General features: G+C 43.1%; 3 protein-coding genes across 3 annotated transcripts; all 3 read left to right on the forward strand.

Annotated features, from left to right (window-relative positions):
* The first annotated feature begins 124 nt into the window (after positions 1-124).
* On the forward strand, positions 125-3,758 carry tcn2 (transcobalamin II). Its single transcript, XM_052067750.1, has 10 exons — positions 125-202; positions 493-560; positions 1,399-1,588; positions 1,691-1,860; positions 1,979-2,131; positions 2,306-2,508; positions 2,858-3,032; positions 3,117-3,297; positions 3,369-3,487; positions 3,583-3,758. Exons 2-10 carry the CDS (start codon positions 503-505, stop codon positions 3,642-3,644), a joined length of 1,311 nt encoding a protein of 436 aa, XP_051923710.1. The 5' UTR covers positions 125-202; positions 493-502; the 3' UTR covers positions 3,645-3,758.
* Positions 3,759-4,301: 543 nt separating this feature from the next.
* dguok (deoxyguanosine kinase) lies at positions 4,302-7,994 on the forward strand. Its single transcript, XM_052067753.1, has 7 exons — positions 4,302-5,042; positions 5,120-5,229; positions 6,134-6,315; positions 6,526-6,673; positions 6,757-6,872; positions 7,132-7,231; positions 7,358-7,994. The coding sequence occupies exons 1-7, from the start codon at positions 4,826-4,828 to the stop codon at positions 7,382-7,384; spliced, it is 900 nt and encodes a 299-aa protein (XP_051923713.1). The 5' UTR covers positions 4,302-4,825; the 3' UTR covers positions 7,385-7,994.
* A 53-nt stretch (positions 7,995-8,047) lies between these two features.
* Positions 8,048-10,786, forward strand: spaw (southpaw). Its single transcript, XM_052067751.1, has 3 exons — positions 8,048-8,639; positions 9,583-10,358; positions 10,446-10,786. Exons 1-3 carry the CDS (start codon positions 8,384-8,386, stop codon positions 10,596-10,598), a joined length of 1,185 nt encoding a protein of 394 aa, XP_051923711.1. The 5' UTR covers positions 8,048-8,383; the 3' UTR covers positions 10,599-10,786.
* Positions 10,787-12,107: the final 1,321 nt, after the last annotated feature.

A 12,107-nucleotide genomic window follows, 5' to 3' on the forward strand; every position in this document is an offset into this window, starting at 1 on the left:
CTCTGACTTAAACACCAATACCGTGCGTGAGACATATCAAAACTCCGCAGAACGTTTAAACAAGACCGTTTGGCCCAAGTTCCGGATGATTGTCGAGTTACTCCTCTCTTATCTCAAAGTGCAGGTCACGTGATACCGCGGAGCTCTTCATCAGCCCAGCTCCCGAACTTGTCGCTCTACTCTGGACTGACGCTTTTCGGAGGTAACGCATGACTCGATATTGTCAAACGCGTACACACGTTTGACAAAAATAACCTTTTGGCTATAGGCCACATTTGCATGACATCATCCATTCGTTGTTTGTATGTAAACTGTTGGTGGAGATTTAATGAGGTGCGATTGATAATTGAACGCGGACCGTTTTCCCCTCCGGTATATGAACACTTGAGGCCATTGTGTTGTTTATTCGAAAACTGTTGCATTATTTGTTCGAACCTTGAAGAAGATTGATAGTGTTTTTTTTCTATTTTTCTTTATTTTGTCTTTTTGAAGGTAATCCAGGATGTATCATTTAGTTGTTGTTTTCGGGCTGCTGGCGTTGGCCTCCAGTTTACCTTGTGGTAAGTGAAGTGTTATACTTTATACACCATCGTTCCAAGTGACGCTTTGCATTTTTTAAGACAATCATCTTTTTAAGTACATTAATTATTTCAATTATGATTAATTTGATGTTCTTTGGAAAATAAAACATTACTCATTCTAGGACCCCCCCCCCCCCCCCAATCAAAACTTGACAGTATTTTGCTTTTGGCGTCTGAACTTGCGGAAGAATCTAGGTTAAAAACAAACGTGACTCACTGTTCTGGATGTTCCCCCATGTTGCAATTGCCTTATGAGTGTTTCCCAATCTTTGAGCAAAGGCGCATTTGGCATTTAGATAATCCTACATCACACCACCAATAGAACTACTAATAATAATAATAAAACCACAAATAGTCCCAAAGTTTAGAATTTTTTTCATTCATTAATACTATAGAGTATGTCCAAATTTTGATTGTACTTGTCGTGGAACAAACTGCAGCTTGAGCTCTTGAACAATCTAAGTTCCATCCAACAGCTGGATTAAATATTTCCCTTTCAAAAGATAATCATGTTAAATTTTGTTTTTTTTTAAATATAGCTGTTTATTATTGTAGTTGTTTGTACTTCTGTAGAACTGCCCTGGTGTCTTATATTTTAGTTACCTAATTAGGCTGTTATATATTAAGATTTAATAGCCTCTACATGTATATTATATTGCAAAAGTCAAATTCTCATGCCTTAGTTTCACCCTAGTGTTATTGCTGAGGTTGCAATTGTGACTGTGCCACACTTTGAGCCTTCATGTTGATGTTAGCAAGCTGCAGGTTCTGAACTACTTTTATGAAAGTTGCAACATTTTCTGTATATTTAACCCAGACACTTCTGGATCCAACCATGAGCTGCTGCTTTCACTCAATAAAGATCTCCTACGCTCACTGGAGGGACGGGAAGGACTTCCTAATCCCAGTGTCCACTTGGCATTACGGCTATCAGAACTCCACAACCTTTTAAAAGAGGGGGAGCATTTAAATAGACTGACAAGTCATTTTCACAATGACATTCAAAGGTAATTTGCCAGAATAGCCACTTTTTGAATTGATGTCCAATGTGACCAAGTGATCAAAATGTCTTCCTAATCTTGCCATGTCGTAACCTCTGTGTTCCTAAGCTTCCTCACTGGCAATCAACCTGTTGTTGGCCGCTTGGCATTGTATACTCTGGCCTTGAAGTCATCTTGCTTTGACCTCAACACAATCACCTTCACGGTAGGCGACAAGAGTGAGACTCTGCTGACACACCTCAAAAAGCAGATGGAACAAGAGAAAGAATACATTACATGTATGTTCACTTTCTTTTTTTGGGTTTAAAATGCTGTTCAACCAGATTGTGATTGCCAGAGTCTTTGTTTAACCGCAGTAGTTAAAAACATCTTTTTTTTGGTCATCTTTTCCTCTAGTCAGCCAACGCCCTTTGACCAACTATTACCAGTATTCATTGGGTGTGCTTGCTCTCTGTGTGAGCGGTGTCAGGGTCAACAACCACGCTGTCAACAAACTCATCAAGGCAGTTGAACATGAGCACTTCACGCATGGAGATAGTGTGAGCATTGGTGGGTGAACCTGTTTTGAATGTCTGCTGTCATAGTTCATACTGGGTGTAATTGATAATTAAAAATTTGGACTCACAAATATTTCAGCTAAATACAGATAATTCCATATAATAAAAGTGCCATTAGCCTAAGTTCTGATAATTCCATCATACATCTCCCGTTTCTGTTTTATAGATACATATGCCATGGCTGCAATGGCCCTTCAGTGTGTGAACAATTCAGAGAATTCTTTTTGTAGTGCAAAGGAATCCAGTTGCACTATACACAATGCTGCCGAGCTTGACACGGCCCTGGCCAACATTAAACAGAAGTTGTTGGTCTCGCAAAGGGCTGATGGTCATATTGGCAATGAGTTCAGCACTGGCCTCGCCGTACAAGTACGTACCTATTTTATTTTTTGGTTACATTTATGAGGTTTTCTTGTAGAGTTGGCATGTTCTTATACTTTTGTGGATTTTCTCCACATTCCAAATTAGTCATATTAGATTAATTGCAGTATATAAATTGTCCAGAGGTGTGAAAGCCATCAGTTTGTCGATATGTACTCTGTCTGGTTAGAAGGTGCCCAAAGTCAGATGGAATAGGCTCAAGCTGACCAATGATGCTAATGAGAACAAATTCCATAGAAAACAGTTGCCATTTAACCAGATTGTATTCAACCTTGGAGGTGCTGTTTCCTGTTTACGCATCATGCAAAGCCCAAATCATCTTAAATGTTGTGTTCAGGCTCTAATAGCAATGGGCAGCCCGGTGTCGGAGTGTGCCGCTTCAATGGAAGCCATGAGGAGAGATGCCAGAGACAACAAATACCACAACCCCATGGCCATATCTCAGGCACTGCCAGCGCTGCAGCAGAAATCCTACTTGAGTGTTCAAAGCAAGAACTGCATCAATGAAGACAGTATGTCCCGTGCTATTCTTTTACATCTGTGGTCTAGTGATTTTTAAGTTAGTGTTTACATGCTCACCTTTTGTCTACACACAGACACGTTGGCGCTTGAGCCCACCGACCCTGTTACAGTGTTGCCCAGTAAAACCAATGTGGCGGTGATTGTGGAAGTGGTGACATCATCTGGGACATCAAGTCCGTATTCACTAGATGTGCCCAAGGGAAGCTCTCTTTTGGAGACCCTTAACCTCCTCAATGGAAAAAATCTTGGCTTCACGTGAGTCTTTTAATTCTGTGTGACTTATTCCAGTGTATTCTTGAAATAATGTTAAATGCTATATGGAGCAGGTTTGAGACTGAGTCAAGCCAGTGGGGACCGTTCTTAAGTGTGGTGAATGGAGAGCGGGCCAGACAGGGCGACCGCAGATACTGGCACCTCGCCTCTGATGGCACCGCTCTCACTGAAGGTGAAAACAAACGTGCATCTACTGTACAGTCATACACAATATAAAACTAAATTCCATCTTTTCTTTATATAATATGCACTGTTTCTGTGTTTCAGGTATCGGCGATTTCAAATTGAAAGTGGGCCAAAAGATCACCCTCACAAACACAAGCTATTAATGGTGCCATTGATCATGAGTGATCAGTTTGGAACCAAAACAACTTTGATTTTCTTCCAGTACAATCATATGTAAATTGCATAAGTGATTAAATGCTTCTAATGGCCCCTCAGTAGTATTGAATTGCAAATGTGTTTGACTGACAGTTGTGTCACAGATGAGTACATTTTAAGAGAACCATTCTGCAACAGTTCATGTATACATTTGCATTTAACAAGTATTGAGAGTGCGGCCCGGTAGTCCAGTGGTTAGCCCGTTGACTTCACAGTGCAGAGTTACCGGGTTCAATTCCAGCCCTGGCTTCCATGTGTGGAGTTTGCATGTTCTCCCTGGGCCTGCGTGGGTTTTCTCCGGGTGCTCCGGTTTCCTCCCACTGACTAAACACACTAAATTGTCCCTCAGTGTGAGTGTGAGCGCGCATGGTTGTTGGTCTCTGTGTGCCCTGCGATTGGCTGGCGACCGGTTCAGGGTCCCCCCGGCCTACTCCCCGAAGACGGCTGGGATAAGATCCCTGGTGACGATTAAGCGGTTCGGAAAATGGATGGATGGAAGTATTGAGAGCCCTTATGGATATTTTAAGACCTAGGGATTTTATTTTTGAATGGCCCTCGAAACGCCCTATATAAATGTGGTTGTCGTCTAACTCATTTGTAAGGTTGCTGCTGCTATTTTTTAATTCAATTTTTTTCAAATGTAATGAAAGGTGAGAATTTCATGTTTTAATTTCCAAATTATATTGGGGGTGGGGGGGGGGTTGTACAGACGACGTGGACAAACGTAGCCGCGAACAAACCGGAAGGTTAGTAATTATGTATGAATGCGGGATTGTTTTAACTTTGCTTCAAGCAGGCTTTTGCGATTCTAGATACAGTATCGTGTTCGATTAATTGTTCATTTGTATTTTGAAACTTCATACCGGAAGTACGCAATCAATCTCTTCCGGGGCAGTCTTTGTCATTCATTCGCTACCTCATTTCGAAAGATGTAGTCATATAACCACTCATTATAAAACGCAGTGGTACTTGTGCTACTCCATTAAAAAAATACTACATTCCGTTTGGTTGAGTCAAGTAGATGAAGATAACCTTTTTTTTTGTAGTTAGCATGAATAGTAAATGTCTCACCCCTACGAGAACGACACAGCACTAGTTGACACGAGTAGTGTCATTGCTACTTAGCGTAATGGTTTTCCTGCACCGATGCATCCTCCGTCGGTTTTACAAATCAAAACCGAAGGCAGGTGTCCTGCAGCTCCTGAGTAGGTGCGAGACCCGCAACAATTTTTCCCAAAAAGTTACTCAACCTTACCATAAACGAGGTACCATGGCTAAAAGAACGTCAAGTGCAGCAGCTTCAAATCAGGATGGACTGAAGAGGGTTTCTATTGAGGGGAACATTGGTAAGATCCGTCTTCGAGATATTGTGCATTCGCCACCTCAAGAGTTGCAACAGTTCCTTTGTGTTTGGAATTCTTAGCTGTTGGAAAGTCAACCTTTTCAAGACTCCTGGGAGCAGCATGTCCAGACTGGGAGGTGGTTTCAGAACCTGTCAGCAAATGGCAGAATATTGTCAGCGGGGCCTCAAAGGTGCGGAGTGTGTAGCTTCCTCCTCATAAAAAAATGCAGAAAAAGTGTAATTCGGGCAGAAGTTGCTGGTGAATGCTGACGCACTAACGCTGAACTGAACTGATGTGTAATTGAAATGTACAATGTGATACTCTTTTGATGTAATGATTTCAATCGGCAAATAAATGTGAAAAGAATAAGTAAATACAGTATGTAAATTGTCTTTTACTCTTGGCAATTTATGGTTAAACTTTGGAGAATAATGCACGAATGATCTGAACATTTTCATGTTGCAATGTAGCATATGTGGATACAATCACTTCAGATTTTAAGAAAGTAAAAACGTGGCTCAGCAAAAATGTTTGTAATCGAAATGACAATTTAAATTTCATTTCAAAACAATAAACCTCATAAGACCACACAACATTATTATTATTATTATTGTCATTATTATTGACATTTTGTACAAACCCACAGTACAAGGTCTTTTGATTACTAGGCCTACTGCCTGAAGACGGCTGGGATAGGCTACAACACCCCCGCAACCCTTGTGAGGATAAGCGGATCAGAAAATGGATAGTTGGATGGATTATGGTAACAGTCTTTGAAAATTATGAAGAACTTGGGATTTATTGATGATGGAAATTCAAGGGATAGCAATACAAAAGTTTAGATTTTATCCTCCTTTATGAAGATCTGCATATGCGAGTAAATTGTGACCTAAGATTGAGCTGAATTTTTGTTGCGTTCGTTGAATGTTTTGCTTTGGAAGTTTGTGTGAATTGTCTTTCTTTTCTCACAAATGTGCATATATTGGATTTTTTTTGAGAAGTTTGAAATGGGTCAAAAAAGGATTAAGTAATATTGTGAAACAAAGTCAAAATGTGTAATTATTTCTGTGATCTCTGCTGCTTCCACTGCACAGGAAAAGACTGTGAGCAACCTGCTGGAGATGATGTACCAGGATCCTCAACGCTGGTCGTACACCTTCCAGACGTACTCGTGCATGAGCCGCTTCCAAACGCAGCTGCAGCCCGCACCTGCGCGCCCATTCCACTCAGAAGGAAGGCCAATGCGGATTTATGAACGTTCCGTCTACAGCGACAGGTCAGTTAGATGCTTGATTACACCCGAGGACTTGTGGCGCTATCTCGGCTGGTCACAGTGTGAGCCTTGCAAATGATCTAATAATGCTAACCTAGCATATGATAAATATGAATTAAGATGCAAAATCAACCTGTTTTTATTCATCTCAGGGTGCGGCCATATTGCATATAGCATTTTTTAAATGAGTTCTCTTGTGCTTTTCCTTCCCAGATACATTTTTGCCCTGAGCATGTATGAACTGGGTTGTATCAACTCGACAGAGTGGGCAATCTACCAGGACTGGCACTCGCTACTCGTCGATCAGTTTGGACACCAGGTGGCGCTAGAAGGCATCATCTATCTCAAAGCGCCACCTGAGGTCTACACAAACTCTTCGCCATTGAAGGTATCGGGTTTGCGCTCTTGACAGCGTTTTGTTCCTGACACGCATGTATTTGTCAGAAATGCATGGAGCGCCTGCAGCTGCGAGGGAGGCCAGAGGAGAAGACTTTGCAGCTGGACTATCTGCAAAAGTTACACGAGCAGCATGAGAGGTGGCTTGTGGAGAAAACAACCGAGTGAGTGAACTGGTACTAAGCGACTCCCTCATACTTTCGAATGGCGTTATCTCACTTGCGTTTGTACCTTAAAAAATTAGAACTACCTACAGTTACATCGAGACTTCTCTGATAGTGCCGGCCAAAAGTAAACAATATCTTTGTGATGGCAGAATATCTGTACTGGACCTTGTCGAATGTTGAGATTGTAAAAAAGAGAGGGTTTTTGGTTTTTTTTATTGGGCAAAAGTTGAACACTGGCTCCACTATCTTCTCCCAGGATCCATTTTGAGTCATTGAAAAAGATCCCCGTGCTGGAGCTGGATGCCAGTGTGGAGTTTCAGAGTGACCCAACAGCACAGGAGAACTTCATCAGACAGGTGAGATGAAGGCTTTCAAATGGCTGCTGCTGTGCAAAGGTTCGCCACAAGAGGGCCCTATTTGACGTTGGGAATCCCGATTGTCCGTTGTTTGCAGCGATTTTGATCCTTTTCATCTTACCTCAGGTGAAGGATTTCTTCACTGCTTTATGAAGAGTGTCATTCGCATGTGCCAGTACAGCAGTCAGAACAGGCATGTGACATGAATCCTGGCAGAGATCCAAGCTCAATGACTCGGTCGTGAAACGATGGATAAAGAAGCAAAACTGCAGTTAATAACCCTTTGAAGCACAACTGTGTTTAGAGTTTAGAATGTTTACTTGCAGCAATTTGTTCTGTTACATTTCATCAGGAATACGTATGCTAACTAATGAGAGCTGCATCAAAAGTATGCCTTTAGACAGGTAATAAAGCTCACTTTTAATGGACCCACCGTATTTCAATACACGAGAAGCCAGAAAATATTAGAAATAAATCTCTGAAATCTCTCCGCACCACTATAAACTGCAAATAGATGACTACAATGTGTTTCAAACACGTCTAAAAGTGTCAAAAGTGAGCATTATTATTTTTGTAAAGGAATATTTTGGCTCTCATTATTCGTCTGCCTGACACTGTAATAATACAGATCGATAGGGATCATCTTCATCACTTTTTTGTACTTGTCACTGTTGTTTGGGGTATTTGCTGCATTGCGTTTTCATCTGTGTGTTTTTTAAATACATTCCTGGATGTTTTTGTCAATAAAGTTTTCTCTTTTTCACTTTGGTGGTCTTCTCCTACTTCTACTTAACATTGAGGTGTTAATGGCTGTATGGCATCGTAGGTGTTAATTGTTAACCGATTACTGCTTGTCCAGGGGATTAAGGCTTTTGGGTGACTATAAAAGTTGAGGGCGGTGTGACAGGACAATGACCTTGGCTAAATAGTTTTGGGGTTTTTTTTTTTTGTTCTGTTAGTGTTGGTCTCTGATGTGCTCTGGTGATCAGAGGGCCCACTGGGATGCCTGGAATGGCCAGGGGTCATCAAAGGGCGGCTGTCTGCTATAAAGGGGCCTGACTTCTCTTCCGGGTGCACATCACTTCAACCTGAGACTAGCTGAGGAAGGGAAGGAAGGAAACCGTCACCTCTCGCTCGCAGTGTCACTCGGAAATGGCTGCCTACGTGCTTCTTTTCTGCTCTTTTGGCCTGGTCTTGTCTACGCAAAGGTCCGAGTATCGCGCAGGCCCAGGGAGCAGCGTAGCCGCAAGGAACGTTTCCCTGCACCCTCGCGGCAGGTTCCCTCTGTACATGATGCAGCTCTATCGCTCGTTCAGGGCGGCCGACGTCCCGTCAATGGCGGCCGTCGTCACCGGTGGCAGTCGGCCGGCTCGAGAGTCGGACTCCGTCGTCAGCGTTATGGCAAATGGTGAGTCAACTGAATGGTTTTGTATTTCCTCCTCGTTTTTGCAACAGATCTCTGACTGCTGTTATCTATGATCTGTCACCCCCAATCACCCCTGCCTCCTTTTTACAGCCCAGCTAGTGTCAAAATGTTTATTCCACTTTAAAGGCTTTGTCCATTTTACGTGTGAGGGTGTGTATATTAGCCCTCAGACGGCCTTGCACAGGGGGGTTCAATACACATCCTGTCCTGTCCCGCCGCAGTGTTTTGACATTTGTCCGACGATCTGGTTTGTCCAGTCACCAAGCCTGCATCTATTACGGAAAGCTCTTTGAGCATTTATTCAATAGCCTTGTGAGCCATCTGAACGTCCATGTGCTAGGACACACTTTAACTTCACCACTAAGCCAATTCAACACACTTGGAGAACAACAGGGTCTTCATTGTAAAGGGTTTGCCACTCTGAGTCATAATAGTTTTGTAATTTTCATGATCATCTTCAGGGCGGCCCGGTAGTCCAGTGGTTAGCACGTCGGCTTCACAGTGCAGAGGTACCGGGTTCGATTCCAGCTCCGGCCTACCTGTGTGGAGTTTGCATGTCCTCCCCGGGCCTGCGTGGGTTTTCTCCGGGTGCTCCGGTTTCCTCCCTCATTCCAAAAACTTGGGTGGCAGGCTGATTGAACACTCTAAATTGTCCGTAGGTGTGAGTGTGGGCGTGGATGGTTGTTCGTCTCTGTGTGCCCTGTGATTGGCTGGCAACCGATTCAGGGTGTCCCTTGCCTACTGCCCGGAGACAGCTGGGATAGGCTCCAGCACCCCCCGCGACCCTAGTGAGGATCAAGCGGCTCGGAAGATGAATGAATGAAATGATCATCTTCACTTCGTTTTGACATTTGTTTTTTAAAATTTGTGAAGATGAAGAGCAGACCTGAAGCTGGATATTCAAATTTAGATTTTTTTTTTCCAGGTTACCATCAAGCGGGCGACAGATGGATCGTTACCTTTGACATGTCGTCTCTTTCGACCAGTGACAGAGTCCATTTAGCAGAGCTCCGCATCCGATTGCCTGCCCGATCCGCACACAAGCGGGCCGTGGTGGATTTGTATCACTCACGGAATTGTGAGCACGGGGATGGCCCGTTGTGCCACGACGAACGCCTTCTCCTGGGGAGCGTCAGCGCGTCTGCCAGCAAGTCTTCATGGAAGGTTTTTAACGTCACAGCACTTTTGAGGTACTGGCTCTACCAAGGAGACAGAGTATCGAGCTGGGAGGCCTCGGCAAAACCTGAACCTGACCTTGGGAGTGGTTCTGGGGATTTTGAGCAGATACCACGCAAGGTTCTTTTTAAGAACCCAGGAAGGCAAAGTATTCGGGCAATGATGGTGCTCTTCTTCAAACATGACCTCCCTCAGGAAGGTCACTCGGCCTACAGCCTGCTGCACACCGTGGAAAACTCCAAGTACGTCACCATGGAGCGAAGCAGCGGCGAAAGCCAAAGTCGACGCCACAAAAGGAACAAGATGGAGAGGGTGATGTTGGCGGCTGGCGGCGGCCCCACCGTGACACCGGAGGGCACGCAGCGGCCTCTTTGTCGCAAAGTTGACATGTGGGTGGACTTCGACCACATCGGCTGGGACGAGTGGATCGTCCATCCAAAACGCTTCAATGCTTATCGCTGCGAGGGGCAGTGTCCGACACCCCTGGACGAATCTTTCAACCCCACCAACCACGCGTACATGCAAGTAAGAAGATTTGACAGGTTGGTTCAACGTGATCACAAACAGAGCTGCTGACTCATGTTTTCTCTCTTGTTGTTGTTGTTGTTGCAGAGCCTTTTGAAATACCACCACCCGGAAAGGGTGAGCTGCCCGTCCTGTGTACCGACACGCCTCGGCCCTCTGTCCATGTTGTACTACGAGAACGACGATCTGACCCTGCGCCATCACGAGGACATGATCGTTGAAGAATGCGGCTGTCACTGAGTGACAGCCCTGACGAAATCGCCTGCTCAACCAACATTGTCCCTGGCAAAAGGGGTGGTGTGACATGGGGATCATTAGCCATACAGGGTGCTACTCAATACTTGATTCTGTCTTTACTATTTATACTCCATACTGTATATTTTGTACATAAAATATCCCAAATTTATTAAACATTTATTTTGACATCAGTGTTGTGCTTTTTATTTTCTGACACATTTGATTATCCATCCCCTCCATCCATTTTCAACACCGCTTATCGTGAAGAGGGTGGCGCGGTGTTGGTGGCGCCACCCTCAAGGCATTTTTGGCCGAAAAAAAATGACCATGTATAGTAAGGCTTTTCAGCCGAAAAAAATGACCATGTATAGTCAGGCGCTTTTAGCCGATAAAACTGACCATGTATAGTAAGCCGTTTTTAGCCGAAAAAAACGACCATGTATATAGTAAGGCGTTTTTAGCTGAAAAAAATGATGGTGTGTATTAAGGCGTTTTTAGCCGAAAAAAACGACCGTGTATGTAGTAAGGGGTTTTTGGCCGGAAAAATAGACCATGTATAGTAAAGCGTTTTTAGCCGAAAAAAAACGACCATGTATAGTGAGGCGTTTTTAGCCGAAAAAAAGGACCATGTATTGTAAGGCATTTTTAGCCCCAAAAAATGACCATGGAATTTTTTTAAAGGAATTTTTAGCGTCCAAAACGACCATGTATAGAAAGGCGTTTTTAGCTAAAAAAAGAAAAAAACCATGTATGTATAGTAAAGGAATTTTTAGCGTTAAAAACAACGAAGTATAGTAAGGCGTTTTTTGCCGAAAAAAACGACCATGTACAGTAAGGCGTTTTTGGCCGGAAAAAAAAGACCATGTATATGAAGGCGTTTTTAGCTGAAAAAAAATGTCCATGGATAGTAAGGCATTTTTAATCGAAAAAAACCACCATGTATAGTAAGGCGTTTTAGCTGGAAAAAAAAGACCATGTATAGTAGGGCGTTTTTAGCCCCAAAAAACGACCATGTGTATAGTAAGGCATTTTTGCCCCCCCCCAAAAAAACGACCATGTATAGTAAGGCATTTTTAGCCCTCCAAAAACGACCAGGTATAGTAAGGAATTTTTGGCAGAAAAAAACGACCATGTATAGTAAAGCGTTTTTGGCCGAAAAAAATGACCTTGTATAGTGAGGCGTTTTTAGCCGAAAAAAATGCCTCACTATACATTGGAGCATTTTTAGCCCCCAAAAAATGACCTTGTATAGTAAGGAATTTTTAGCGTCCAAAACGACCATGTATAGAAAGGCATTTTTAGCTCCAAAAAAACCGACCATGTATGTATAGTAAGGCATTTTTAGCGTTAAAAACAACAATGTATAGTAGGGCGTTTTTAGCCCAAAAAAACGACCATGTATATTAAGGCGTTTTTAGCTGAAAAAAATGACCACGTATAGTAAGGTGTTTTTAATCGAAAAAAATGACCATGTGTAGCAAGGCTTTTTTAGCTGAAAAAAACGACCATGTA

Source organism: Hippocampus zosterae, chromosome 6, assembly GCF_025434085.1.
Source record: "Hippocampus zosterae strain Florida chromosome 6, ASM2543408v3, whole genome shotgun sequence".
NCBI classification, from domain to species: Eukaryota; Metazoa; Chordata; class Actinopteri; order Syngnathiformes; family Syngnathidae; genus Hippocampus; species Hippocampus zosterae.